The sequence below is a fragment of the Lissotriton vulgaris genome, chromosome 6 (genome assembly GCF_964263255.1).
Source record: "Lissotriton vulgaris chromosome 6, aLisVul1.2, whole genome shotgun sequence".
NCBI lineage: Eukaryota > Metazoa > Chordata > Amphibia > Caudata > Salamandridae > Lissotriton > Lissotriton vulgaris.
The window spans coordinates 5,707,747-5,735,707 of NC_141694.1; the positions used below are offsets into that span (position 1 = coordinate 5,707,747).

General features: G+C 51.7%; 2 protein-coding genes across 2 annotated transcripts; both read left to right on the forward strand.

Moving 5' to 3' along the window:
* The first annotated feature begins 941 nt into the window (after window positions 1–941).
* Window positions 942–6,155, forward strand: LOC147706668 (uncharacterized). The gene has a single exon (XM_086925813.1). It carries the CDS (start codon window positions 1,557–1,559, stop codon window positions 5,622–5,624), a length of 4,068 nt encoding a protein of 1,355 aa, XP_086781939.1. The 5' UTR covers window positions 942–1,556; the 3' UTR covers window positions 5,625–6,155.
* Window positions 6,156–6,228: 73 nt separating this feature from the next.
* Window positions 6,229–27,685, forward strand: LOC147706669 (uncharacterized). Its single transcript, XM_086925814.1, has 2 exons — window positions 6,229–6,339; window positions 22,568–27,685. The coding sequence occupies exon 2, from the start codon at window positions 23,223–23,225 to the stop codon at window positions 24,306–24,308; it is 1,086 nt and encodes a 361-aa protein (XP_086781940.1). The 5' UTR covers window positions 6,229–6,339; window positions 22,568–23,222; the 3' UTR covers window positions 24,309–27,685.
* The last annotated feature ends 276 nt before the right edge of the window (window positions 27,686–27,961 follow it).

Genomic DNA, 27,961 nt, shown 5'->3' on the forward strand with positions numbered 1-27,961 from the left:
AGGTCACTGCAGGTGAAGCTCAAAGGACACCTCTCAATTCACCCTCCTTTGAAGGGGGTCACTCTGCTGGGACTCCCTCTACCCTCCCAGAAACATATTTTCATTTCTATTGATGACACTGGACGCCTCTTCAGCTCTCCCTGGCCCCTGAGAGGGGCATGCCGAGTCTGACACGGGGGGTGAGTCCTGTCTACAGCTGTGCCTCAGGAAGTGACGTAGTGAGGGCGCTATGGGCTCTAGTGTTATCAAGGACACTGCCCACTGCCCCCAGGTCAGATTTTAGAAGAAATCATTGTGTTATTGGCCCTCTCACCCCCGGGCTCTGCGCATCCCCCGTGGCAAGTGATACAGTCATGGAATCCTCCCAGAGCCCCTGACGCAGAGTGTGATCTGTGGCGGTTTGTTTATGGTTTCTACGTGATGCGTGTCATAGTGTTGATAGACAGCAGAGAGCTGGGGGGGGGGAGTGGGATATGAGACCCTAGACATTGACAGCGTGAGTCAGTAGAAAACCATAAACAAACCGCCGCCATGCTCCCCCATGGCCCCGCCCGCAGCATCACTCGGGGCAGCGGTTCCTGTTGTCAATATTTGATCCAATCAGAGTCGATCTTCCTTGCGAGTGCATTGGATCAAGCCAATGAGCGACAGCCTTAAGTCAACAAATCAGAAACGCGCAATGCCAGCCAATTGCAGTATGCGTAGCGCAATTGTGTAACCAATGGGTTCGAGGGAAATTCTATGTCAGTCCACGGAGGCTCAGATTATGCTTCTCTTCACTTTACTGACATAAACAGCAGCCAATAAGAAACTTTAAACTGGCATGACCCCGGAAGGACAACCCCCTCCAACAGTATGCACCAATCACTATCAAGTCCACTGTATATCTGTCCATGTTTATCAATACGACCTCCTCTTTCTTTGCTGCTGCAGCAGCGAGTTAAGTGCCCTTCTATATTACTTCTTTTCTTGGGGGTAATGTGTGTCGGGGCGGTGATTGTTGACGGCGCGCGCGCGCGCCTGTGATTTGTAGTTACGGAGCGGACCCTCGCTCGTGATTTGTTTTGTATGGTGTATTTTGTAATTGCGCCTTATTTTACAGGGCTTGACCCGTTGCATTGTTTGTGCCCGTGCGGGTGTTTTTCTGTCTTCCGCGCGCGATCCGAGGCATGCTGTGCGCTCGGTAGGGGGCGGTGGAGCAGGAGGAGGCAGACGCGAGACGCTCGCGCTCAGGAGGCAGTCGAGCCCGGCCCCACACGCAACGCGCATGCGCGAAGAGCCGGCTTTCGTTTTCCTCACATTACCGGCTCCTCACGCAGCGCGCGTTTGTAGACTGCATAAGTCCTGGCCTCATCAGAACGCTAAACGGAGCGTATCCGTATTAGAGCTCTGCTCTAGGGGAGCTTGGTGTGCAAAAAGGGGGTCTCCTTCCACCTCGATCTTAGCCTCACAGAGTGGTGATTATTTCCGACTACAGTGTGTGTGTGTGTATTTGAGGCACCCCTGGGCTGCTCCCCCCCTGTTGAAGTTCCTCCACACCTCCCTGCTTTAGCGCTATGGCGTACTACGCCGAGGAGGATACCCAATGGGCAGATTATAATGAATACGATGAGTATGAGCCACAGGAAGAGCAATTGGAGGAAAATTTGGTTGAGGCTCTGGATACCCATGTCCAGGGGTCGGTGAATAAGGCATTGATCAAGGCTCTCAAGCCTTTTACTCACACCCTTCAGAAGTATGGCAAGAGGAAGTTTAAGTCAGCCCGGCAGAGTGATACCTCTCCTCAAGCCTCGGCCCAGGTGTTAGCACAGATGGCCAGGAATGTGATGAAGGATCATGGCTCAATGGTTATGGATACGTCTGGGGATTCGTCCCCCTCCCCACCTGTCACTTCTGATTCTGAGGTGGACTCGGTGATGTCCAGAAAGAGATCGAAGAAGGTGAAACACACCGCCTATAAGGCTGATGATAGTCAGGCGCCGAAGAATCTTCTGTTTGATCCAAACAACATTGTACACCCTAGATCCACGGAATGGGTGCCGTGCCCGGAGGTGGCGCATTATGTGGGTAATAACCTGCGACAGGGTTTCGACAATAGTGTCAGGGCCACGCTCAGATCTGAATGTCCCAGGCCATCCTTGACAGGGAAGGTGGCTGATACACCGGACTTGGACCCCACAATGGCGGCCTTTATGAGAAAGTTTGCGAAAGATCCGAAAAAAGGATTAGATAGGGCCTGGCGAGGGTGTCAGGACAAAATGTTGGACGTAGCTGGACCCCTCACAAAGATTCTGGACGCAGCTGTCAAGGCAAAGGATAGGAAGGTGCCGCTGGATGTGTCAGAGATCCTTGAATGGGCACAACGTGCCATGTGCTTTTTAGGGAACGCAAATGTGGCCTTGTCTACGGAGCGGCGACGCTCCTTTCTTATGAGAATCGACTCCCAGCTGGCGGAAATGGCCCCTACCGAACCTGGTTCCCTCGCCAATGGTATGCTCTTTGGAGACAAATTTGTTAGAGAAATGGGCAAGTACGTTGCCACCTTCTCCGCGCTGGACCGGGCGCAATCAAATATCAAGAAGGTTTTCCACACTGGTGTTTTTGATAGGGCCGGACGCCCACGAGGTCGAGGGTCCGGCCGAGGTTATGCACGGACCTCACGTGGAGCAGATCAGAGAGGCAGAGGCAACAGACGCTCCAACTTCTACCCCTCCCGCGATAGAGGAGGCAGGGGCAAAGGACAGAGAGGATCCTATCGTGGCCAGCAGAATGGTTCTGGAGACAACTCCTACTCAGGTACGACTTTTGTGTCCGTCGGAACATATGGTGGGAGGCAGACTGTCTCTTTTTCTCCACAGGTGGCGCACGCTCACGAGCGACCCTTGGGTGTTGCAGACAGTACAGGGGTTTCACATAGAGTTCTATGCCTCCCCGAGCCAACGGCGGAGACCAAATGCCCTGCATTTTTCCCAGACAGAGCAGAGTTTCATCGACGCAGAGATATGCTCCTTACTCCAGAAGGGCGCGATTGTGGGAGCCATTCCACACGACCTGGGCTTCGTGAGCACTGTCTTCGTGGTCCCCAAAAAGGACCAGGGGTATCGGCTAGTGTTGAACCTCAGGGAATTCAACGGCTGGGTGGTGTATCGACACTTCAAAATGGAAGGTATACACCTGCTACGCGACATCCTCCTAGAGCAAGATTGGATGGTACGCCTGGACTTAAAAGACGCCTACCTGGCGGTGTCCATTTATCCCCCTCACCGGCGTTTTCTACAGTTTCAGTGGCGCGACCAGTGGTTCGAGTTTTCGGCCATGCCCTTTGGGCTGTCGTCCGCCCCATGGTGTTTCACCAAGTTGATGAGACCCGTGGTACAGAACTTGAGGGAACGGGGCGTTCGCCTCATCATTTACCTCGACGACATACTGATTTTAGGTCGGTCGCCGGAGATGGTATCTCTCCATCTGTCCTGGACGATTCAACTTCTTCAGGACTTGGGTTTCCTTCTGAATTTGCAGAAGTCCATCTTGCAACCTTCTCAGGTGATGGAATTCCTGGGTTTCCAGGTCGACTCTGTGAAAGCTCAACTACTCTTGCCCCTCAAGAAGAGGGTGGCTATCAGGAAGGAGTTGAGGAGAGCGCTTGCCTCTCCGACAATCTCCTTGAGGATTTTGGCGCGTCTGGTCGGACTTCTAGCGTCATCGATCCAGGCGATATTTCCGGGCCCTTTACATTACAGGGCCTTGCAGCGTTTGAAGGCATTGCACTTGCGCAAGGGTCTGACTTACGCTCAACACGTTTCCCTTTCGCCAGAGGCTCGTACGGAGATGAACTGGTGGTTAGAGCATATGGATGCGTGGAATGGCAGAGCCATTTTCGCGGCCACCCCGGAAGTGGTGATAGAGTCGGATGCCAGCCGCTGGGGCTGGGGAGCCCGTTGCGGCTCGGTGGAGACGGGGGGCCGATGGTCCAGCGACGAGCTGAGTCTCCACATCAATTGCCTGGAACTTCTGGCGGGTTCCTTTGCGATTCGCACCCTGTCCCCTCAGAAAGTGTCATGCTGCATTCTCCTACGCATGGACAATGTGTCCGCGGTGCGTTACATAAATCGCCTGGGAGGGACCAGGTCTCGCCTCCTGGCGGAGATAGCGAAGGATTTCTGGCACTATTGCCTGGCCCATCAAATTTCGGTGACGGCGGAATATATTCCGGGGTCTGCCAACGTAGCGGCGGATTGGAACTCTCGATACTTGAGAGATGCGAGCGATTGGAGACTGCACCCTCGAATCTTCGGGGCGTTGAACCACAAATGGGGTCCGTGTGTGGTAGACCTTTTTGCCTCTCGGCTCAACAGGCAACTTCCCCAGTTTTACAGCTGGCGCCCGGATCCCTTGGCGATCAGCTCGGACGCCTTCCTTCAATCGTGGACGACGGGCATTCTGTATGCGTTTCCTCCTTTTATCATGATCCCGAGAGTTCTAGCTCAGGTTCGGAGGCAGAAAGCGGAATTGGTCTTGGTCTCACCGTGCTGGAAAGCACAAGCGTGGTTCCCGGTGGCAATGAGTCTCACCTGTGCAGCGCCGGTGCAAATTTCGACGTTCCCGGATCTTCTCACGGACCCGGTGGGTCTTCCCCACCCGCTGGTCCTTCAGAATCAGTTGTCCCTCATGGCGTGGAGACTTTCCGGCGACGTTGGCAAATGCCGGGAGTTTCAGAGGACACTCTCTTTTTCCTATCTCAGGCATGGGCACCTTCCACCCACAAGCGATATGAGTCAGCTTGGAGACGATGGGTTGGTTGGTGTAACGAACGGCAGGGGGATCCGATGGGATCCGATATTACTGTCATAGCGAATTTTTTATCGGAACTGGCGCGGTCTGGTCTGGCTTATCGCACAGTGAATAACTTCCGATCGGCGATCTCCGCGGGGCACCCGCATGTTGACGGTAAGCCCGTTGGGGAACACCCTTTGGTGTGCAGGGTGGTCAGGGGGGTCCGCTTAGTGAAGCCCCCTCAACCCAGGTATACTGAACTCTGGGACGTGTCAGTGGTCCTACGTTTTTTGACGGCCTGGCCGGCTAATGAGGGCCTGTCTCGTAAACAGCTCTCGGCTAAACTTACACTTCTCCTCTGCCTGGTTTCATGCAGGCGAGTGTCGGATATTCGGGCCTTGGATTTATCAGGTAGAGTATTCACTCCCACGGGAGTTTCTTTTACGATCTCTAGGCGTACAAAAACGCATACCAAATGTATTGCATATCCTGCATTTCCTCATCACAGTAAATTATGTGTGGTCAAATGTTTGAAGGTATATGAGGATTGTACTAGGGAATTTAGAACTGGTTTTGGTCAACTGTTGATTTCATTACAGAAACCTTTCCGCCCAGTCACCAGTGCAACTCTGGCCAGGTGGGTTACCTGGTTGTTGGGCCTGGCGGGTATTGATACCTCTGTATTTGGGGCTCATTCTGTGAGAGGGGCTATGGCCTCAAAATCCTTTGGTGCCGGCTCCCGGCTTCAAGATATCATGACTGCGGCAGATTGGTCTTCTGATTCCACCTTTAAAGTGTTTTATCATAAGCCTATTGTGGATGTGGCCTCGGTGGTGGTGGATAAACTTTAAACTAGCATAATCTGAGCCTCCGTGGACTGACATAGAATGAAAAATTGTCTAGCAGACGCGACAAAGAATTTTCAATTCTATTAAGGACACGGAGGCGAGGATTATCCCACCCGGGCTTGCAGGATTGTATTTCATGCAATGTTATATGGTTGATGTATTCTTGTACCCACCCGAATGATTGTTATTGGCTTGTTGTATTTCCAAGTTTGGGAATGGCCATTACGACTTATGTTCTTGTTTCAGGAGATCAGCACAAGCAGACATGAGGTGAACAGTCTATGCTCTGGAAATCTGTGACGTGGTGCAGGAGGTGCCTTCCTCGACGATGGATGCGATGGTTGCCACGTTGGCCTCTGGTCTTGTTGGACTGATGATGTGTCGCAAAGAAAGAGGAGGTCGTATTGATAAACATGGACAGATATACAGTGGACTTGATAGTGATTGGTGCATACTGTTGGAGGGGGTTGTCCTTCCGGGGTCATGCCAGTTTAAAGTTTCTTATTGGCTGCTGTTTATGTCAGTAAAGTGAAGAGAAGCATAATCCTCGCCTCCGTGTCCTTAATAGAATTGAAAATTCTTTGTCGCGTCTGCTAGACAATTTTTCACTCTGCCCTGCGATGAAAGCGGTGGGAGCCTCGAACGGTGACCCCTCAAGGAGGAGGGAGCCTCGACCAGCGGCAGGCGGGCCCCGGACCCCGGACCCCGGGGCTGATAGGTAAGTCAAAGAATTGCGCCCCCTGGTCTCAGTGTCCTCTTGACCTGTGTGAGTGACTGATGTCGACACTTCTGTGACCCTCAGACTGGTGTGGTCTGCAGCCTCGAGGCCCCATGACAGCCCACCCACAGCCCAGGGCATCAACACCCACAGCCCAGGGCATCAATACCCACCACAGCCCCGGGCATCAACACCTAGGGTGACCAACTGGCATTGGTGCAAATTCAGGACGGTGAGTGTAAAAATTCAGGACAAAGGGTCAAAATTCAGGACACAAATTCAGGACAGGAGGTCAAAATTCAGGACAAAACGCCAGGACAATAGGTACATTTTACAGACACATCAGAGGTCGCGCAATAGTATATAAGTAAGCCCAGCCATTTCCAAACATATTCAACCGTTTGCAAACCTATCCATCATGTATCCTTCCATCTATCATTTCACTCATCCATCCCTTCATCCATCCCCTCATCCATCCTTTCACTCATCTCCATTATCCATCCATCCATCCACCATTTCACCCTATCCATCTGTACACTTATCCATCCACTCTTTATCCCAGCCATCCATTCCATTCACTCATCCATTCAGCCATTTACCCTTTCACCAATCCAGCCATCCTTTCACTTACTAATCCTTCCACCCATCCACTATTTTAGTCATCCATCCATCCTCCCTTTCTCTCTCCATCGACCCTTTCACTTAGCCATCCTTCCATCCATCCATCCACCCACCCATCCTCCATCTACTCATCCACTCATGAATCCATCGATTGATGCTATCACTCATCCATCTATCATTTCACTCCTTCACACATCTATTCATCCTTTTGTCCATCTACCCTCCCTTTCACTCACTCATCCATCCTTACATCCACCCTTTCACTCATACGTCCATTCATTCACCCTTGCACTTATCAATCCATCAATCCATCCATCATTTCACTCATCCACCTACCCACCCATCATCCACCCAAGCATCCACCCACCCACTCATCCACCCTTTCACCCACCCACCATCCAATCCACTGATCCATCCTTTCACCCACCCACTCATCCATCCATCCTTTCACCCACCCACTCATCATCCATCCATCCTTTCACCCACCGACTCTACATCCATCCATCCTTTCACCCACCCATCATCCATCCATCCGTCCTTCCCCTCATCATCCATCCATCCTTTTCCCTCATCATCCATCCATCCTTTTCCCTCATCATCCATCCATCCTTTTCCCTCATCATCCATCCATCCATCCTTCTACCAACCCACTCATCATCCATCCATCCTTCCCCTCATCATCCATCCATCCTTTTACCCACCCCCTCATCATCCATCCATTCCCTAATCATCCATCCATCCGTCCTTTCACTCACCCCCTCATCATCCACCCAGCCACCCTTCCCCTCATCATCCATCCATCCACCCTTCCCCTCATCATCCATCCATCCACCCTTCCCCTCATCATCCATCCATCCACCCTTCCCCTCATCATCCATCTATCCACCCTTCCCCTCATCATCCATCCTTTCACCCACCCCCTCATCATCCATCCATCCATCCCCTCATCATCCATCCATCGATCCTTCCCCTCATCATCCATCCTTCCTCTCATCATACATCCATCCATCCTTTCACCCACCCATCTATCCATCCTTTCCCTCTATCCATCCCCTCATCCATCCATCCATCCCCTCATCCATCCATCCCCTCACCCATCCATCCATCCCCTCATCCATCCATCCCCTCACCCATCCATCCTTCCCCTCATCCATCCATCCCCTCATCCATCCATCCATCCCCTCATCCATCCATCCTTCCCCTCATCCATCCATCCTTCCCCTCATCCATCCATCCTTCCATCCTTCCCCTCATCCATCCATCCTTCCCCTCACCCATCCATCCATCCCATCCATTTATCCTTCCCCTCCATCCATCCACTCCATCCATCCTTCCCCTCCATCCATCCATCCATCCATCCATCATCCTTCCCCTCATCCATCTTTCCCCTCATCCATCATCCAGCTACCCTTCCACCCATACATCCAGCTATTTACATTTTCTCTCCATCCTTCCCCTCACTAATCAATCCATCCATCCTCTCTCATTAGCCATTTATTCAATCTTTCATTCATCCATTCACTCTTTCCCTAATTCATCCAGCCATTCACCCATCCCTTCACTTACTTACTCGCCGACCTTTCCATATTAATTTTGAGCTGAGCCTTTTTGAGAAGAGGCCCATCAAGAACTTCACCCTCGCTGCAGGGTCTGTTCCAGGACTGGGACAGAAGCCACCCAGGGAGGAGACAGGATCCACTACAGGGGGGGACAAGAGCCACCGCAGGTGGGGGTGGACTGGAGCCACAACATGGGGGGACAAGAGCCATCCCAGGCGTGGGGTGGACTGGAGCCACCACATGGGGGGACAGATGCCATCACTGAGGGGAGGGCAGGAGCCATCACAGGAGAGGGAACACAGGGGTGGGCATGCAGTATTCTAGTATCATCTTGGGCTCCTCTCCTGCACAAGACAACGAGAAGACAGGCTCTCTGTCCAAAATGCCATCCCCCACTGTGATGTACAGTACTTACAGGAGATACTCTAAGAGAACTGATTTAACTGATTGTCCACCATACTTTGTTAATCAGTGTGGGTGCGATTGTGCCATTTCTTTATTTTCTTACATTATAGACTGCATGGTTGAAGAACCGAGGTTTGTTTACAATTTAGTGACAGTAATTAAGCTCTGTGAAGAGAATCACGTGCTGCCTCGGTGTAATCTGGCCGAGTCTTGGATGTTTGGGGCCCTGGGTAGAAATGGAACGTGTGAGCCCCCCTCTAAATAGCAGAGACAAGACACATTCAGGGCTGTTTGCATGTGAATAGATGTCGCTGCTCCTGAACCGGCAGCCCCTCCCTCTCAGTCACCTTCGAAGCACCTCTTAACAGGTCATCAAGGGCTGGAGGTGTGAGGGTAGCCATCCCGCTGTGCCTCTCCAATGCTATGGGGCATCTGAGGAGCTTTGGTGCAGCATCGGAGTGAAGAAAAGAGGGGTGAAAGCTGTGCCGGCTTTAGGGTGGAGCAACCGGTGCCCTGTTAAAATGACGGACAAATGGCGTCCGTTAAAGATTCCTTCACGGACAACGGACAGACGGCCGAAATTACGGACTGTCCGTGAAATTTACGGACGGTTGGTCACCCTATCAACACCCACAGCCCCGGGCATCAACACCCACAGCCCAGGGCATCAACACCCACAGCCCAGGGCATCAACACCCACAGCCCAGGGCATCAACACCCACAGCCCAGGGCATCAACACCCACAGCCCAGGGCATCAACACCCACAGCCCAGGGCATCAACACCCACAGCCCCGGGCATCAACACCCACAGCCCCGGGCATCAACACCCACAGCCCCGGGCATCAACACCCACTGCCCAGGGCATCAACACCCACAGCCCAGGGCATCAACACAGACAGCCCAGGGCATTAACACCCTAGCCCAGGGCATTGACACCCACAGCCCAGGGCATTAACACCCACAGCCCAGGGCATCAACACCCACAGCCCAGGGCATTAACACCCACAGCCCAGGGCATTAACACCCACAGCCCAGGGCATTAACACCCACAGCCCAGGGCATTAACACCCACAGCCCAGGGCATCAACACCCACAGCCCCGTGCATCAACACAGACAGCCCAGGGCATTAACACCCTAGCCCAGGGCATTAACACCCTAGCCCAGGGCATCAACACCCACAGCCCAGGGCATCAACACCCACAGCCCAGGGCATCAACACCCACAGCCCAGGGCATCAACACCGACAGCCCCGGGCATTAACACCCACAGCCCCGTGCATCAACGCCCACAGCATCAACACCGACAGCCCAAGGCATTAACACCCTAGCCCAGGGCATCAACACCCACAGCCCAGGGCATCAACACCCACAGCCCAGGGCATCAACACCCACAGCCCAGGGCATCAACACCCACAGCCCAGGGCATCAACACCCACAGCCCAGGGCATCAACACCCACAGCCCAGGGCATCAACACCCACAGCCCAGGGCATCAACACCCTAGCCCAGGGCATCAACACCCTAGCCCAGGGCATTAACACCCACAGCCCAGGGCATCAACACCCACAGCCCAGGGCATCAACACCCACAGCCCCGTGCATCAACACAGACAGCCCAGGGCATTAACACCCTAGCCCAGGGCATTAACACCCACAGCCCCGGGCATCAACATCCACAGCCCCAGTCATCAACATCCACAGCCCAGGTCATCAACACGACAGCCCAGGTCATCAACACCGACCGCCCAGGTCATCAACACCGACAGCCCAGGGCATTAACACCCACAGCCCAGGGCATCAACACCCACATCCCAGGGCATCAACACCCACAGCCCAGGGCATCAACACCCACAGCCCAGGGCATCAACACCCACAGCCCAGGGCATCAACACCCACAGCCCAGGGCATTAACACCGACAGCCCTGTTGCAACTGTCTACCTGTGTCCTGTTCGGTTGAAAAAACAGTTGGGAGAATGATGTTCAAAAAAAATACCCAGGTGATAACTTTTCATTATGAGTTTCACAGTTATGTGTTTTAAGCAGTAGCGTCGCCGGTCCTGAGGAATGCAGTAGACACCACTTGGGTCCTTAAATCTGCAGAAACATGTCGACCAGTTAAGAATATACTAGTAGCTATTAGTTAAAACTACTAGATTCGCACTACTTTTTTATTGACTTAGAAGCAGCGAGGTGTTAATTAAAGGTCTTTTCCTCCTGTCTATCTAATTTTAATAACACTTTTTTTGTTTATTATCACACTTTTTTCACATGCACTGCTTCACAGTAGTCTCCTGTCGCCCTAACGACTTGGTTATACATCACTGGGTCACATTTCAGTGTACCAAAAAAATAACCATTGTAGACTATCTTCCTTCGTGGTATGGAGGAACCCATATGATGAAAGGGGCAGTACAGGTCGAATACTGATGGGTATTTTCTTCAAACTCGAATGAAGTACCCCCGTTGATTCTAGTTTTGTTAGTTTACACCACATGGTTTGAGGGCACAGTCTGTCAGTTGCATAGTTAGTCACTCCTTATTGCCTTGACCCACCGCTATCATTTGTTGTTATTACTGTATTTCTGGGGGCTATAGCGGTGTGTGGTCAATAAGCATTCCCTTGGACCCTCCAATCCCTGTTGTGTTCATAACACCCACAGCCCAGGGCATCAACACCCCCAGCCCAGGGCATTAACACCCCCAGGGCATCAACACCCACAGCCCCGGGCATCTACACCCACAGCCCCGGGCATCTACACCCACAGCCCGTGCATCTACACCCAGAGCCCCGTGCATCAACACCCAGAGCCCCGTGCATCAACACCCAGAGCCCCGTGCATCAACACCCAGAGCCCCGTGCATCAACACCCAGAGCCCCGTGCATCAACACCCAGAGCCCCGTGCATCAACACCCAGAGCCCCGTGCATCAACACCCAGAGCCCCGTGCATCAACACCCAGAGCCCCGTGCATCAACACCCAGAGCCCCGTGCATCAACACCCAGAGCCCCGTGCATCAACACCCAGAGCCCCGTGCATCAACACCCAGAGCCCCGTGCATCAACACCCAGAGCCCCGTGCATCAACACCCAGAGCCCCGTGCATCAACACCCAGAGCCCCGTGCATCAACACCCAGACCCCCGTGCATCAACACCCAGAGCCCCGTGCATCAACACCCAGAGCCCCGTGCATCAACACCCAGAGCCCCGGGCATCAACACCCAGAGCCCCGGGCATCAACACCCAGAGCCCCGGGCATCAACACCCTTAGCCCAGGGCATCAACACCCACAGCCCAGGACATCAACACCCACAGCCCAGGACATCAACACCCGCAGCCCAGGGCATTAAAACCCACAGCCCAGGGCATTAAAACCCGCAGCCCAGGGCATTAACACCCGCAGCCCCGTCCATCAACACCCACAGCCCAGGGCATTGACACCCACAGCCCAGGGCATCGACACCCACAGCCCAGGGCATCGACACGGACGGCCCCGTGCATCGACACGGACGGCCCCGTGCATCGACACGGACGGCCCCGTGCATCGACACGGACGGCCCCGTGCATCGACACGGACGGCCCCGTGCATCGACACGGACGGCCCCGTGCATCGACACGGACGGCCCAGTGCATCGACACGGACGGCCCAGTGCATCGACACGGACGGCCCGGTGCATCGACACGGACGGCCCGGTGCATCGACACGGACGGCCCGGTGCATCGACACGGACGGCCCGGTGCATCGACACGGACGGCCCAGTGCATCGACACGGACGGCCCAGTGCATCGACACGGACGGCCCAGTGCATCGACACGGACGGCCCAGTGCATCGACACGGACGGCCCAGTGCATCGACACGGACGGCCCAGTGCATCGACACGGACGGCCCAGTGCATCGACACGGACGGCCCAGTGCATCGACACGGACGGCCCAGTGCATCGACACGGACGGCCCAGTGCATCGACACGGACGGCCCAGTGCATCGACACCGACAGCCCAGTGCATCAAAACCCACAGCCTAGGGCCAGAGGAGAGGGGGGCACAGGGGGAGCCAGGGGAGAGGGGGCACAGGGGAAGGGGGGAACAGGGGGAGCTCTGGGTGAGGGACTCATACTGGAAGGCATAAGAGTGGAAAAGCCAAAGCAGCTGTTGGTTAAGGGAGAGGATGTGGCATAACACAAGAGCTGCCGACTGTGGAGCTCCGGAACCATGTTCGCGTCTGGCGTCGGCTCCGCACTCTGTGATCCTGGACAAATGACAATTCCCCCCCCCCACTCCCCCTACAGAAAATGAATGTGTCTTTCTGAAATGTATCTGGCGCTCACGTAAAGCACTCCAAAGCTTTCGGTGCGCTATATTTAAAATAAAAAACCTGCAGGCAACGCTCCTTTCCTTGCACACACTCAACATAACTGCCGATCTGTGGTATCGTCTGAGCACTCCTGACCTGCATTGTATGTGGTTATAACTAAGGTGATGGTCCTCAGCTCGAGTTCAATGACGTCACTGCAAACCCACTGACCAGGTGACGTCCTGGTGGTGGCCGCGCCATCTGAAACCAAACCGGAAGGAGTGAAGAGTGCAGCACCCTCCTAGGTCTGTCCCTCTCCCACCGCGCTGCAGGCAGAGGAAGGCCAGGCCCCCCCTATGTGCACCGAAGGGCCAGGCCCCCCTGTGTGCACCGAAGGGCCCAGCCCCCCTACGCGCACTGAAGGGCCCAGGCCCCCCTCCGCACACCGAAGGGCCGAAGCCCCCCCTCTGCGCACCAAAGGGCCCGGGACTTAAAGTACTGGTACCCCTCTGCGCACCGAAGGGCCCCAGCCTGAAAGTACCTGCCCCCCTCTGCGCACTGAAGTGCCCAGGCCTTAACCCTTTTACCGTGGCGTAAAATCCGCCTAAGTGCGGATGTTTCTGTGCGCGGGCAGGGCCGCGTCGGCCAACTGACGTGCACAGCACAACAAAGGTAGTGTTCGTGACCGCTGTTGGCCGACGCACGCACGCAATGGGTTAAAGTACCGGCCCCCCTCTGCGCACTGAAGGGCCCCGGCCTTAGAGTATCGGCACCCCTCTGTACTGAAGGACCCCGGCCTTAAAGTACCGGCATCCCTCTGCGCTCGAAGGGCCCCGGGCCTTAAAGTACCGGCACCCCTCTGCACCGAAGGGCCCCTGCCCCCCATCTGCACACTGAAGGGCCCCGGCCTTAAAGTACCGGCCCCCCTCTGTACGGAAGGGCCCCGGCCTTAAAGTACGGCACTCCTCTGCCCTGAAAGGCCCCAGCCTTAAAGTACTGGCACCCCTCTGCACTGAAGGGCCCCGGCCCCCCCCTCTGCACACTGATGGGCCCGACCTGAAAGTACCGGCCCCCCTCTGCACTATAGGGCCCCGGCCTGAAAGTACTGGCCCCAATCTGCGCACTGAAGGGCCCGGGCCTTAAAGTACCGGCATCCCTCTGCGCTCGAAGGGCCCTGGCCTGAAAGTACCGGCACCCCTCTGCACCGAAGGGCCCCTGCCCCCCATCTGCACACTGAAGGGCCCCGGCCTTAAAGTACCGGCCCCCCTCTGTACGGAAGGGCCCCGGCCTTAAAGTACGGCACTCCTCTGCCCTGAAAGGCCCCAGCCTTAAAGTACTGGCACCCCTCTGCACTGAAGGGCCCCGGCCCCCCCCTCTGCACACTGATGGGCCCGACCTGAAAGTACCGGCCCCCCTCTGCACTATAGGGCCCCGGCCTGAAAGTGCCGACACCCTCTACACTGAAGCAATCAATCAATCAATCACAGCATTTATATAGCGCACTACTCACCCGGAGGGTCTCAAGGCGCTTGGGGGGGGGGGGGGAGGGGTCCGCTACTGCTCGAACAGACAGGTCTTGAGCTGCTTCCTGAAGGCGAGGTGATCCTGGGTCAGGCGGAGGTGGGTCGGGAGGGAGTTCCAGGTCTTGGCGGCCCGGTAGCTTGTCTCCTTTCTGGTGAAGAATTGGCTTGGTAGTTTAGTCTGCCCTGTTCCCATGATGCACTGGGCCAGGGACAGACTGATTTGCATATAGCCAGGTTCTGAGCTGGGATGGGGCAGTGAGATAAATAACGGTGATGGATCAAGCCCTGATCTTTGGACTGGGTAAGAGTGGTCTGTTTAACTCAGACACTCTGTTCATCACCACCCCCTTTTCTAAATCGTTTTTGGCCACTATAGGTGTGGCAGGGTATACTCAGACATGAGTCCCTTTCTCACTGCTCCATCAGGATTCAAGCAAGCCGGGCCGAAGAAGGCTGAAATGCCAGAAACCGGTCCCCGGTAGCTTGTCTCCTTTCTGGTGAAGAATTGGCTTGGTAGTTTAGTCTGCCCTGTTCCCATGATGCACTGGGCCAGGGACAGACTGATTTGCATATAGCCAGGTTCTGAGCTGGGATGGGGCAGTGAGATAAATAACGGTGATGGATCAAGCCCTGATCTTTGGACTGGGTAAGAGTGGTCTGTTTAACTCAGACACTCTGTTCATCACCACCCCCTTTTCTAAATCAGGTAGGAGAAGGACCTTCCTCCTGCGGTGGCTCTTCGGATGCGGGGGACGGCAGCGAGGGCGTGGCCGGTCGATCAAAGTTGGCGTGTGGGAGCGTAGAAGTTGAGGCGGCTGTTGAGGTATCCTGGGCCTTGGTTGTGAAGGGCCTTGTGTGCGTGGGTGAGGAGACGGAAGGTGATTTTCTTGTTGACCGGGAGCCAATGCAGATCTGTCAGGTGTCCGGAGGTGTGGCTGCGACGGGGGATGTCCAGGATGAGTCGTGCTGAGGCGTTCTGGATCCGCTGGAGTCTCTTCTGGAGTTTGGCGGTGGTTCCGGCGTAGAGGGAGTTGCCGTAGTCCAGACGGCTGGTGACGAGGGCCTGGGTGACCGTCTTCCTGGTCTCGGTGGGGATCCACCAGAAGATCTTACGTAGCATGCGCAGGATGTTGAAGCATGACGAGGAGACAGCGTTGACTTGTCTGGTCATGGAGAGGGAGGAGTCCAGGATGAAGCCCAGGATGCATGCGTGGTCTGTCGGTTTGGGTGCGCTGCCCAGTGCGGGGGGCCACCAGGAGTCGTCCCAGGCGGAGGGTGAAGATCCCAGGATGAGGACTTCCGTCTTGTCCGAGTTCAGTTTCAGGCGGCTGCTCATCATCCACTTGGCTACGTCTGTCATCCCTTCGTGTAGGTTGGCTCTGGCGGTGGCGGGGTCGTTGGTGAGGGAGAGGATCAGCTGGGTGTCGTCGGCGTAGGAGATGATGTTGAGGTTGTGTTGGCGTGCAATGGCTGCGAGGGGGCTCATGTAGACGTTGAAGAGGGTTGGGCTGAGCGAGGAGCCTTGAGGAACGCCGCAGATGACTTCAGTGGCTTCTGATTTGAACGGGAGGAGGCGGACTCTCTGTGTCCTTCCGGCGAGGAACGAGGTGATCCATTCCAGTGCCTTCTCCTGGATTCCGATGTTGCTGAGGCGCTGCACTAGGGTGCGGTGGCAGACAGTGTCGAAGGCCGCGGAGAGGTCTAGGAGGATGAGGGCCGCTGTTTCTCCGTTGTCGAGCAGGGCTCGGATGTCATCGGTAGCTGCGATCAGGGCGGTCTCGGTGCTGTGGTTGGCCCGGAAGCCAGACTGCGAGGGGTTGAGGGATCCGTTCGTCTCGAGGAAGGCGGCCAGCTGCTTGTTGACGGTCTTCTCGGTGACTTCAGCAGGAAACGGGAGCAGCGAGATGGGGCGGTAGTTCATGAGGTCGGTGGGGTCGGCTGATGGCTTCTTTAGTAGAGCGCTGAGTTCGTCGTGCTTCCAGCTCTCCGGGAAGGAAGCGGTGTCGAAGGAGGTGTTGATGATGTCCCGCAGGTGGGGTGCGATGACAGCGTCGGCCTTGTTGAAGACGTGGTGAGGGCAGGGGTTGGTCGGAGATCCGGAGTGGATGGAGTTCATCGTGCGGATGGTGTCTTCTGTGCTGATCGGGGTCCAGGCGCGGAGGGTGGTGGTGGGGGGCGATGGTTCAGTCATGGCGTGCGCCGGTTGAGAGCTGAAGCTGTTGTGTATGTCCGCGATCTTGTTGTAGAAGTAGGAGGCGAGGGAGTTGCAGAGGTCTTGCAAAGGGGTGATGTCGTTGTTTCCGGGGTTGGAGAGCTCTTTGACGATGTTGAAGAGTTCCTTGCTGTTGTGGGCGTTGTTGTCCAGTCGTTCCTTGAATGCACTTTTCTTGGTGGCGTGGATCAGTTGGTGGTGTTTTCGGGTGGCGAGCTTGAGGGCAGTCATGTTGTTCGGTGTAGGGTCTCTGCGCCAGGCTTTCTCGAGGGCTCGGCAGTTCTTCTTGGAGCTCTTGAGTTCGTCGGTGAACCATGGGGCTTTCTTGCTGCCGGGTCTGCTGGGCAGGGTCTTCAGAGGGGCGAGGTCGTCTGCGCAGTTGCTGATCCACTTCGCGAGGTTGGTGGCCGCCTGGCTTGGGTTCGTTGCGCTGGTGGGAGGGTTGAAGCTCATGGAGGTCGCGAGCTGGTCGGCTGTGATCTTGTTCCAACTTCTGCGTGCAACCTGTTGCTGGTGGTGGTGGGTCATGGTCCTTCTAAAGCTGAAGTGGACGCAGCTGTGGTACGTCCAGTGGAGTCCGGTGGCATGGCTGAAGGCGATGTTCTTGCTGGATGAGCTACCTAAAACAAAACTACTGGGTTGGGGCTCCCAACAGCACAGCTTGCCACAAGCTAGTATTAAACAACAGAAATTGCACGTGCTGCTAATAAATTCACTGCCCTATTTTTGGCTAAACATCAGAGATGAAACACATGTTTATTTCGATCAAAAAGTATTGTTTTTTATTTTATTTTGATTTCAGTCATTTATTCATTTTTTCTGTTTGGAAAATTAAATTTGACCAAGTTCATTTTTTAAGACCTTATGTACAACACAACAAAAAATGACATATATTCAAATGTATATTTACAAATAGAAAATTAGAACAAACATATCAACATAATTCCATTCACACAGTCAGTCAAACCACTTTCACACCACAATATATACAGAATATGTACAGACAAATAAACAATAAAATATGTGAATTATTTCCAAATTGTAATCAGATAGATTACAATAAAGCCATAAGCATTTATATTTTACAACAACCTCTTAATAGTTCATCCAGGTTTCCGTGAGGAAGGCGACGTCTGGGGCTGTGGTGTCGAGCAGGTTCCAGAGCTCGACGGCTTGTCTGTGGACGGAGCGGGTGTTGATCAGGATGCACTTGAGGTGGTTGCTGCTGGAGTTCGGCTTGGTCGGTGCTGGTGTGGTGTGCAGGTCCGGATGCAGGTGAACTTGCAGGAGAGGCAGCAGAAGGGTCCGTGGGTGCGTCTCGGGGTGGCTCGATAGCAGCCCGGGATTCTACCGGCGTTGAGTGCGTAGAGTTCGGTGGCGTCGTAGGTCCGGCGGGTGGGCTGGTGTCTGCGGGAGCCAGGGTTCCTGGCACTGGGCGCGGTCCAGGCGCGGACGGGCGCAGACGGGCTTACCTTTGGCGCGCCTTCGGCGCACAATCGGCGCGCCCGCTGCGCGTTCGCACGGTCGCCATTTATGGCGAAGTGCGGGGGAGGGAGGAGCAGCTGGGAGGCGGGAGCGGGGAGGGCACAGAAAGAAAAGGGGGCATGACCAACCTCACGGAGGCGGGGAGCGGGTCGGGAGGGCACAGGGGTCAACAGTGGGGAGAACAGCACAGGGGGGCAGGCGAAAAACAAACTTTAAGCACAATGGGGCACACAGAAGCAAAAAATAAAGGGGCACAAATGCCTAAATAGGCAACAGATAATCACGAGTACACAGACCGCAGGAGACAACGCCGAGCGATGGCAGGGGGCGTGGTCAGCAGGCAGAATCAGCGAGGCAGGCAGGGGGCACACGCTACAGCAGGTGGCCGTGCGGCGCGGGGGTGTCCTAGTAATAGGTCACACTCACCTGCGCCGCACGGTCGCCATTTATGGCCAAGTGCGAGGGATGGAGGAGCAGCTGGGAGGCGGGAGCGGGGAGGGCACTGAAAGAAAAGGGGGCGTGACCAACCTCACGGAGGCGGGAAGCGGGGCGGGAGGGCACAGGGGCAACAGTGGGGAGAACAGCACGGGGGGCAGGCGAAAAACAAACTTTAAGCACAATGGGGCACACAAGTACCGGCACCCCTCTGCGCACTGAAGGGCCCGGCCAGAAAGTACCGGCACCCTCTGCACCATAGGGTTTGGGGCCTCAAAGTACCGGCACCCCTCTGTACTGAAGGGCCCTAGCCTTAAAGTACCGGCACCCCTCTGTGCACTGAAGGGCCCAGGGCCTTAAAGTACCGGCACTCCTCTGTACCGAAGGGCCCCGGCCTTAAAGTACCGGCACCCTCTGCACTGAAGGACCCTGGCCTTAAAGTACCGGCACCCCTCTGCACTGAAGGGCCCCAGCCTTAAAGTACCGGCCCCCTTCTGCTTTGCAGGGCCCGGCCTTAAAGTACCGCCCCACCCCTCTGCGCACAAGGGCCCTGGCCTTAAAGTACCGGCACCCCTCTCCGCACTGAAGGGCCCCGGCCTTAAAGTACCAGCACCCCTCTGCGCACTGAAGGGCCCCGGCCTGAAAGTACCGGCCGCCCTCTGCGCACTGAAGGGCCCCGGCCTGAAAGTACCAGCACCTCTCTGCGCACTGAAGGTCCCGGCCTTAAAGTACCGTCACCCCTTTGTACTGAAGGGCCCCAGCCTTAAAGTACCATCACCCCTCTGTACTGAAGGGCCCCGGCCTTAAAGTACCGTCAGCCCTCTGTACTGAAGGGCCCCGGCCTTAAACTACCAGCACGCCTCTGCACACTGAAGGGCCCCGGCCTGAAAGTACCGGCACCCTTCTGCACACTGGAGGAAAATGAAGAAACCCACTCCGGTGCCCCCATGGACCCCTGCCCCCACCACATCTACGGCAAAGACGCATATCATCGCCCCGAGCTATAGCGTATCATCAACCGCTCCTTCGAGACCACCTCCTTCCCCGACGACTTGAAACACGCTGAGATCAACCCTCTCCTGAAAAAACCTTCTGTGGACCCACTTCTGTGATCAACAAGAACCTCACCCGCAAATTCCAGAACGCTGCCGCTAGACTAGTCCTTAACTTACTGCGCCACCGCCACATCAGCCAACACCTACGGGCCCTACCCTGACTCCTCGTCAAGAAGAGAATCCCCTTCAAGCTTCTTACCCATGCGCACAAGGTCCTCCACAACACCGGACCCACCAACCTGAACCACCGCCTTGTGTTCCACGCTCCCCAGCGCTCTCTCCGCTCGGCCCAGCTCTCCCTCACAACGGTAACTCTGATCAAGAAAAGCAGAACAGGGGGCGTGGCTAGCCAACACCAAATATGGCCGCATTTGCTAGAGCCCCGACTACCACTTGAATAATCTTTCCCCTATATTCATTACAACTATCCGGTGAGCCAGCTAAAAGCGCCGACTGGGAGCCCCTTGCGCTCAGAAGTCACCCGGACGTGGCTCTTCCAAGGAACTCAGTGAACCTCCGGAATCTGCGGAACCCACCTCCCACCTATTCTCCATCAGGACGTTAAGACCCTTTCCGGGTGAGTAGCTTGTGCTTTATAAACACCTGATTGATTGATCGTCCTTGCTGCAGGCGGATTTCTGATTGTGGTGGCGGCTGAGTGGGGCCTTGGTGCGGCCTGTGGTGCGGGCAGTCCTGCTCCTGTGACTCCCCATACCTTAGACCTTCTTGGCTCCGTTATTTGAGTAAGCATCTCAGCGACCATTTTGTCCGCTTTCCTTTACTGACTGCTCGTGCTGCACCCTTGGGACTGAGATCTGGGGGGGTTCTGGTGGGTCAGGGGTACCTGCGACACCTGGACTGTCTGGATTGGGCACCTGAAGTAGTTTCACCATGACAAAAGGCAAAGCACCATGAATCATTTTACTGGGTCTGCTGTGGCTTATCCCCGGGGGGGGGGGGGGGGGGGGGGGGGAGAGGCCCTAATGCCGGTCCCGATAACGCAGCACTGCTGGCAGCCATCACCCAATTGAGGGAAATGTTGGACGCCAAAATTGGTGCAGTGGCTCAGATGTCAATGTACTGTGTGAAGATCTGCGGAAGGGATCACAGAAACTGAGACCAGGGTATCTAATGTCGAAGATGTCACAACTTTTCCACAGCCGCACAACCGTGACTAAGTAGCTGGCTGCGCGGGCCGAGGATGCGGAGGGCCGTGCCCATCATGGCATCCTAACGGTTGTGGGTTTCCTGAAGGCTACGAGGGTGAGTCAGTGGACAAATTCCTTGTTCAACTGATTAGGGCAACTGCTTCCCCGGAGTCTCTCTCCTCCTCCTTGTTTGTAGAACATACCCATAGGGCTCTGGTGAGGCAGCCCTCCTGGGTGCATGGCTGCACCGAGTTATTACTAAAATCCTTAATTTCGTGAATAGAGATGCTATCCTGGGGGGGCGGCAGAGACTGGCCATAAAACTACCACGCTGAGGAACAGTGTTATTTAGCTTCCTTGCTCACCCACCCCCTCCGTACAGCCTGAAAGTACCTGCCCCCTCTGCGCACTGACGTGCCCAGGCCTTAACCCTTTTACCGTGGCGTAGAATCCGCCGAAGTGTGGACATTTTTGTGCGCGGGCGGAACAGTGAATAACCCCTGCTGGGCTTTTCAGGGGGGTCTGTCTGCGCCACGCAGTGGAATACACCATAGGCCAAACAGATGGCAATCAATCTAAGCTGCATTTTCCCACCCTGAAGAACGATCCCAGTGAGACTGAGGGTACAGCTTCACAAAGAGAAGAGGGAATCCCTGGCTCTGCTCCCACACAGGACTAGGATATAAAGCCATTGCTATTAAATATGCGCCACAGCCTCACTTCCATTGAATACAAAATGGACGACATGAATATGCGCACAGACTTCATTACACAAAAATTAGAAAAACATCATCTATATCTGTTACTGTCTAATGGTTGTTTCAGCACACCTATTTTACACTTTAGTAACAACTGTTTAATAAATGCTTATTGAAGACGTCCTCCCTGTTTATTCTGTTTATCTCTCTGAGACTAAGTGAGCACGAGTTTCCACGATCCTGAGGGATCAGGGCTGTCATGTTGGATAGTTTCCAAGAACTATTCTCTCCTTGGTAGGAGGAGTTTCTAGTGGCACTGTGAGCTGATTGGTATACAGGCCAACACATCCGGTGGGGGTATCTGGAATCAGTGTGCACAACAAGCCCGCAGTGTATGTTGTCCAAACGTGCAGATCCTGTATAGGTTTTACAGGAACTACACAACACTAATTAATCCCATATGATATGGGGTGGAGACGTCCTTTATTGGCTTTGTGTCTTCTACTCGTTCGCATTCCATTATGGGCTGCCATTGACTCTGTTTAACATAAAGAACCTGGGCCTGGTTTAGGGTTGGACAGGCAGGCAGGGACTCCATCACAAATGCGTGGTTATCCCCTCTGTCTTATTACTACTGCATTATATCCTAATACACATATATAAAGCGGACCAGATATGTAAGGTTTGTGACTAAAGTACCCATCAACCCACCAAGCTGTAAATCAAACCCATAGTGTTTAGAAGTTTATTATTTTGTTCTCATGCAACACTAATCTGGATTTCTTTTTTCTCCAGTCGGACAGGTGATTGAAACACAGAAAGGAAGTAAAAAACAACATTACATGTTTGTAAGGAAGTCCTCTGTACAAATAGATATGGAAACACAGAACATGGCAATCCCTTTCATTTATATCAAGAATCAAAGAAGAAGCTTCTCAGACATCAGACACTAGAGCCCCATCGAGGAGATACCAAGCCCGAAAAATAAAAAAGAATCAAACTGGAGATATTATGTTACGAAAAATCATGTGTATTTCTCATTGTGAAAGCGACTTCCAGTGCAAAGAATCTGTTCCGGACACCCAATGGCACCGCACACCAAAGAGCTGATCTAAGTATGTTTATGCCTGTACTTTACCTGGAGTAGAGCGTGAGTCTGTTAGCTGGAATGCACGTGAAACAGGCTACGTAAATGTACTGAATGACTACACCTTCAATGTAAATAGATTAAACAGAACATCAAAATACTAATAAATAAGGGTATTGATAGCAGAAGACATAATATAAAAACACTGAATTATTCAACAATTTTATTAGTTGCAGATTAATATCCTAAGATAGAAACCACAAAACTGCGGAAGTTTGGAAAATGTTCTGAATGCAACAATACTGGTAATATGCAGGTACAACCAAGAGTCCACCTGATAATCCACAAATGTTCTGATGTGACATGGCTTCAGCTGCAAATCACAGTTTATTAGTCCATCGGAGAAGTCTCCCTGAAGGTAAGCCGTATAAATGTTCAGAATGTGACACGGCATACAAAACAAAGGAATATTTATTAGTCCATATCCGAACCCACACTGGTGAGAAACCATATGAATGTTCTGAATGTGACAACGCTTTCAGGCTAAAAGAGCTTTTATCAATTCATCTCCGAACCCATACTGGTGAAAAACCATATGTATGTTCTGAATGCAGCAAGGCTTTCAGGCAAAGGCCTCATTTATTAAGACACCAGAACATTCACACCGGTGAGAGGCCATATAAATGTTCTGAATGTGAAAGGGCATTCAAAAAAAAGGAACATTTATCAGTGCATGAGCGAATACATACGGGTGAGAAACCATATAAATGTTCTGAATGTGACAGAGCATTCCGTAAAAAGCAGCAGTTATCAGTACATGAACGAACACATACTGGTGAGAAGCCATATAAATGTACAGAATGTGACAAGGCTTTCAGTCAAAAGTCAGATTTTATACATCATCAAAGAACCCATACTGGTGAGAAACCATATAAATGTACAGAATGTGATCGAGCTTTCAAGCTAAAACAGTTTTTAACAGATCATCACCGAACACATACTGGTGAGAAACCATATAAATGCTCTGAATGTAATAAAGGTTTCACACGAAGATCTTATCTAATAATTCACCAGAGAAGCCATACTGGTGAGAAATCGTATAAATGTACAGAAAGTGACCAGGCTTTCAGTCAAAAGTCTTATTTTTCACATCATCATAGAACCCATACTGGTGAGAAACCATATAAATGCTCTGAATGTGACCGCTGTTTTAGCTTCAAAGCTCTTTTATTAAGTCATCAGCGAATACATACTGGTGAGAAACCATATAAATGTTCTGAATGTAATAAGGCTTTCAACCAAAGGTATCATTTAATACTTCACCAGAAAACCCATACTGGTGAGAAACCGTATCAATGTACTGAATGTGAAAAGGCTTTCAGACAAAAGAGTCATCTGTCAAAACATGAGAGAACCCATCTGAGTCTTTCACCTCAAAGGTACAGCTGATAGGACTCAGGCAAAACCATACTATGGAGAAGCCATGTAGGCGTTCTGAATGTGATAAGGCATTCAATAAAAGAGAATTTATCAAATTAGCTAACACACAATGGCAAGAAGCCTCTTCAAAGTTCTGGATGTGACAAGGCCTTCAAGTGAATGAATTGCTTTTATTTCTACACCAGAAAAATAGGATTTTATAATAAGTAGAATACTGATTCATCAGGTGAACTTGTTTGTCCCTGATAGAGCCTGCCTCAGACTTTTTCAGATATCCCAGTTTGGCTTCAAGGACCTTCCTAAAACTGAACTCATAAATAATTCACTATTGTATCCAGTTTAATTGAAAAAAGCTCAGATAAAGTGCTTTGTAACACGATCCTCAGTGCACTGAAGAAACAAAGCTTTACCATTGTCTTCTTGATGGCTTTCATCGTCAAGAAAATGCAGAATGCTTGGTACAAGCTCTCTCTTTTCCAAGGTTCTCTATGGTGGGATTGTAAATGCTGTTTTTCTGTCACATGGATGGCCCAAATCCTGCTCACTTACAACACTGAATCGATCTTAACTTCTCTGAAAAGGTATATTCGATGCTGCTGATTTAAAAAATACATACATTTATGATCATATTTTTCTAACCCAAATCAGCACTGGTTGTTGCTGCAATTAAGTATCCTCTTCAAGGTGCTTTACATTGCAGATAAAACCGTGCCGACCAATGCTCCTCTCTACATGACTGAAAAATGAAACCCCTCAAGAAGGAGGACGAGCAACATTACAACATAAGGCACCTGAACATTGCAAGTGAAGAAGTGCAAAAACAACCACGCACCGGCAATGCCAACAGATCTCCCCCATTGAAGCTATTTGTTTTGCTAGCTTCAAGTGTTTTGTTATTTTTCGAAGAGAGTGTGGTAATTGATGCACTGCTATGGAATACTCAAAGCTAATAAAAAAAATACCTTCCTCATATCAGCAGTAGAAAGATGCAGGTCAACCAGTTACAAACACAGCAAAGCAGAAATGCCCTGGGATGGAAGCACACGGGCGCTACAGAGTGCTTATCCAAGATCCCTCCTTGGGAGAGATGCTTCACTTCCCGATCCAAATAAAACATTGACCTATTTCCTCTCTTGCCAGGAATTGAACATTTGTGGGTCTGTTTAAACCAGTCCAGCCATTAATTAGCTGGGTGCTGTGGCTGAGAACGTTGGGAGCTGACTAGGGTCATAACATAGTCACACCATAATTGATTGAAGGCCAGTATTTGGAGACTATGCGGGCTGGTTTATGAAAATTTGGTTCACTCAAATGTGTGCTAAACTTGTATTGGGGAATGCGATTGTCGGTTGTTGCTGCCTTGTGGAGACCCTGTTATTGACCTAACGCAGTGACTCAACAGGAAACTATAAATGTGGGACCGCACCAAGCTGCACACCTTCGGCTCATGAACAGTAAAGCAACATTGTAAGATGGGAGAGGGTAGATACAGTTCGTGAGCTGCAGCAAGTGGTGGGTGAGTAGCCTTCGGTTGGTGGATTCAGGCTACCCTAGTCCCTAATGTCGATGTTGGATTTAATGGTGAAACATTCCTTTCTTTACTTTCAATTTGATGTTTGTAGGGTGTTGGGAGAAGATGTTTTTTTATTGGTGATATGGGTTCTCGGTGTGGGTGGCGGAAGGAACAGTTTGGAAGGAAGTAGGTAATTGATTTGTTGCAAACTCTACAGTGGAATCTTCTGGTCATGTGCCTCCTAAGAGGAAATTAAGAGGTTACTTTATAGGAGTCCTGTGATTGATTACATACATTCTCATAGACTCCCACTGAATAGTCCAGGTTAGATATGCTTCAATTGGATGTTAAATATATCATGTAGTACAGCTGCTAAACATGTTTTCTAACATAAATTGTTCACCTTGTGATAGAATGCTGTAAATTGGTAGACACTCGAATTTGTAATAGTAATCGTATAAGAGCAAGATCTGAAGTGGATCTTGCCTATGACGTCATATAGTCTAATCAAAATCAAAGCTGGCCGACAGAAATTAAAAAATCATTTTAAATCTTCAGATTTTTGTCAAATTTGGCACAAAAATTTGTGTACACGTCAGTGCATGTTATATGCATGCCCACGTTGGATCTAGTGTGTAACATAATAAATATCCAAAACAGCCACCTATAAGGACGCCAGGAATAAGTAACACTCACTGTAGCAAAAGTAAACTTATAATTTGCATCATTTGTATCCTTACAGCACATACTTTGAACACGTGGATACTTTTTCCATTGTAATTAAGCAGTACAAGATTGAAACTCAAAATAATCTTTATTCGATCATTTCCCAGATGATCATATAAGATGTACATTATTTAAAACACCCAAAATGAATATAAAATAAAAATAAAATATTTTAAAATGCGTCAATAAAAATAGAATAAATACCAGGCACAAAAGACCTGTTCTAAAAACATGAAATAATGTAATACAATCACAAAAGCCAGGACATAAGATACAAGAAGAATTGAGTTTAAATTTTTTAAAATAACACAGACTTTCTCACACGTAAAATGCCCCTCAAAAACGGCCAACCAAATAACCGGTATCTTGGCCCTTTAGTTGCTTTTAGAAGAGCAAAGCAGCTATGCACTTAGTACATTTGTACCTGCGCAGCATAGGCAATAGAAATTTCCTGGTACAGGGAAGATAGAAATTACAAAAAGAAAATAAAGTGTAATAAGGTCTGGTTTGATTGCTGGTCACACAGGTAAATACAAATATCGTTTGGAGAGTATTGCCCTAAGGGAAAACAACAGCCAGCGTATCAATCCTAACAATACACGATTATATTAAACCCTGATCATTTCTATATGGAACAGCAATAAATCGAGTTTGTATACTGTCTTAATCTTGATGAGTTTTCACTGCAAAAGTAAAGGTCGTGCGCATGAGGCTCGCCTTTGAGCATTTGCATTGATTTCGCTACAACATTTTTCTCCCACAGCAAATAAGTTCTGTGCTAGCATTAGATGCCTCCGGAATGGCTGTCCAACGTGGTACCATTACTCCAATCTGCTTCCAGCCCCAATCCTTTATATTTGCATTTATATTTGAAACAAATACCGAAATAAAGGAACACTTATAATTTAACAAGCATTGGCATAGCCAACAGGTCCCGCCTTTGAGACCTTGTAAGTGTTTAGCTGGAGTTGTTGGATTTGCAAATGTCTTTGAACTATGTTGTAGAGCAGTGTGGCTGCTGTGCTGTGCAGTATGTTGAAACGTTATAATAAAAAGAGAGTTATGCAAATGTTTGTTACCTTTATATATAACCAAGAAGGCATTATGTACAAATGAACAACCCTGTGATAAAAATGAATTAACATAACCAAGATCTTTTAGTTTTTGTTGGCCTTACAATGCTGGCAACTTCTTCCTGCCGGTTCTAATGCTTGTCGTTGTATGTTTTTAGGTCTCGCCTAAGCCATCGCGTTAACGATGCTTTGGCAAGATATTAATTAGGGACCTTAAAAAAGGCTTCCAAGGGCTTTTCCAGGCGGATTGCCTACAGTGCATGTGTGCAGGTGCGTGCACATCACACACCACTGGCAGCCTGTGAGCCTCTCTCCGAACTGCTGGTTTGCTTGCCGCCGGCATCAGACTT

What these genes read in the sequence shown, in the direction of transcription:
- LOC147706668 (XM_086925813.1), top strand. Translation starts at nt 1,557, where the DNA reads ATGGCGTACTACGCCGAGGAGGATACCCAATGGGCAGATTATAATGAA.
- LOC147706669 (XM_086925814.1), top strand. Translation starts at nt 23,223, where the DNA reads ATGGCTTCAGCTGCAAATCACAGTTTATTAGTCCATCGGAGAAGTCTC.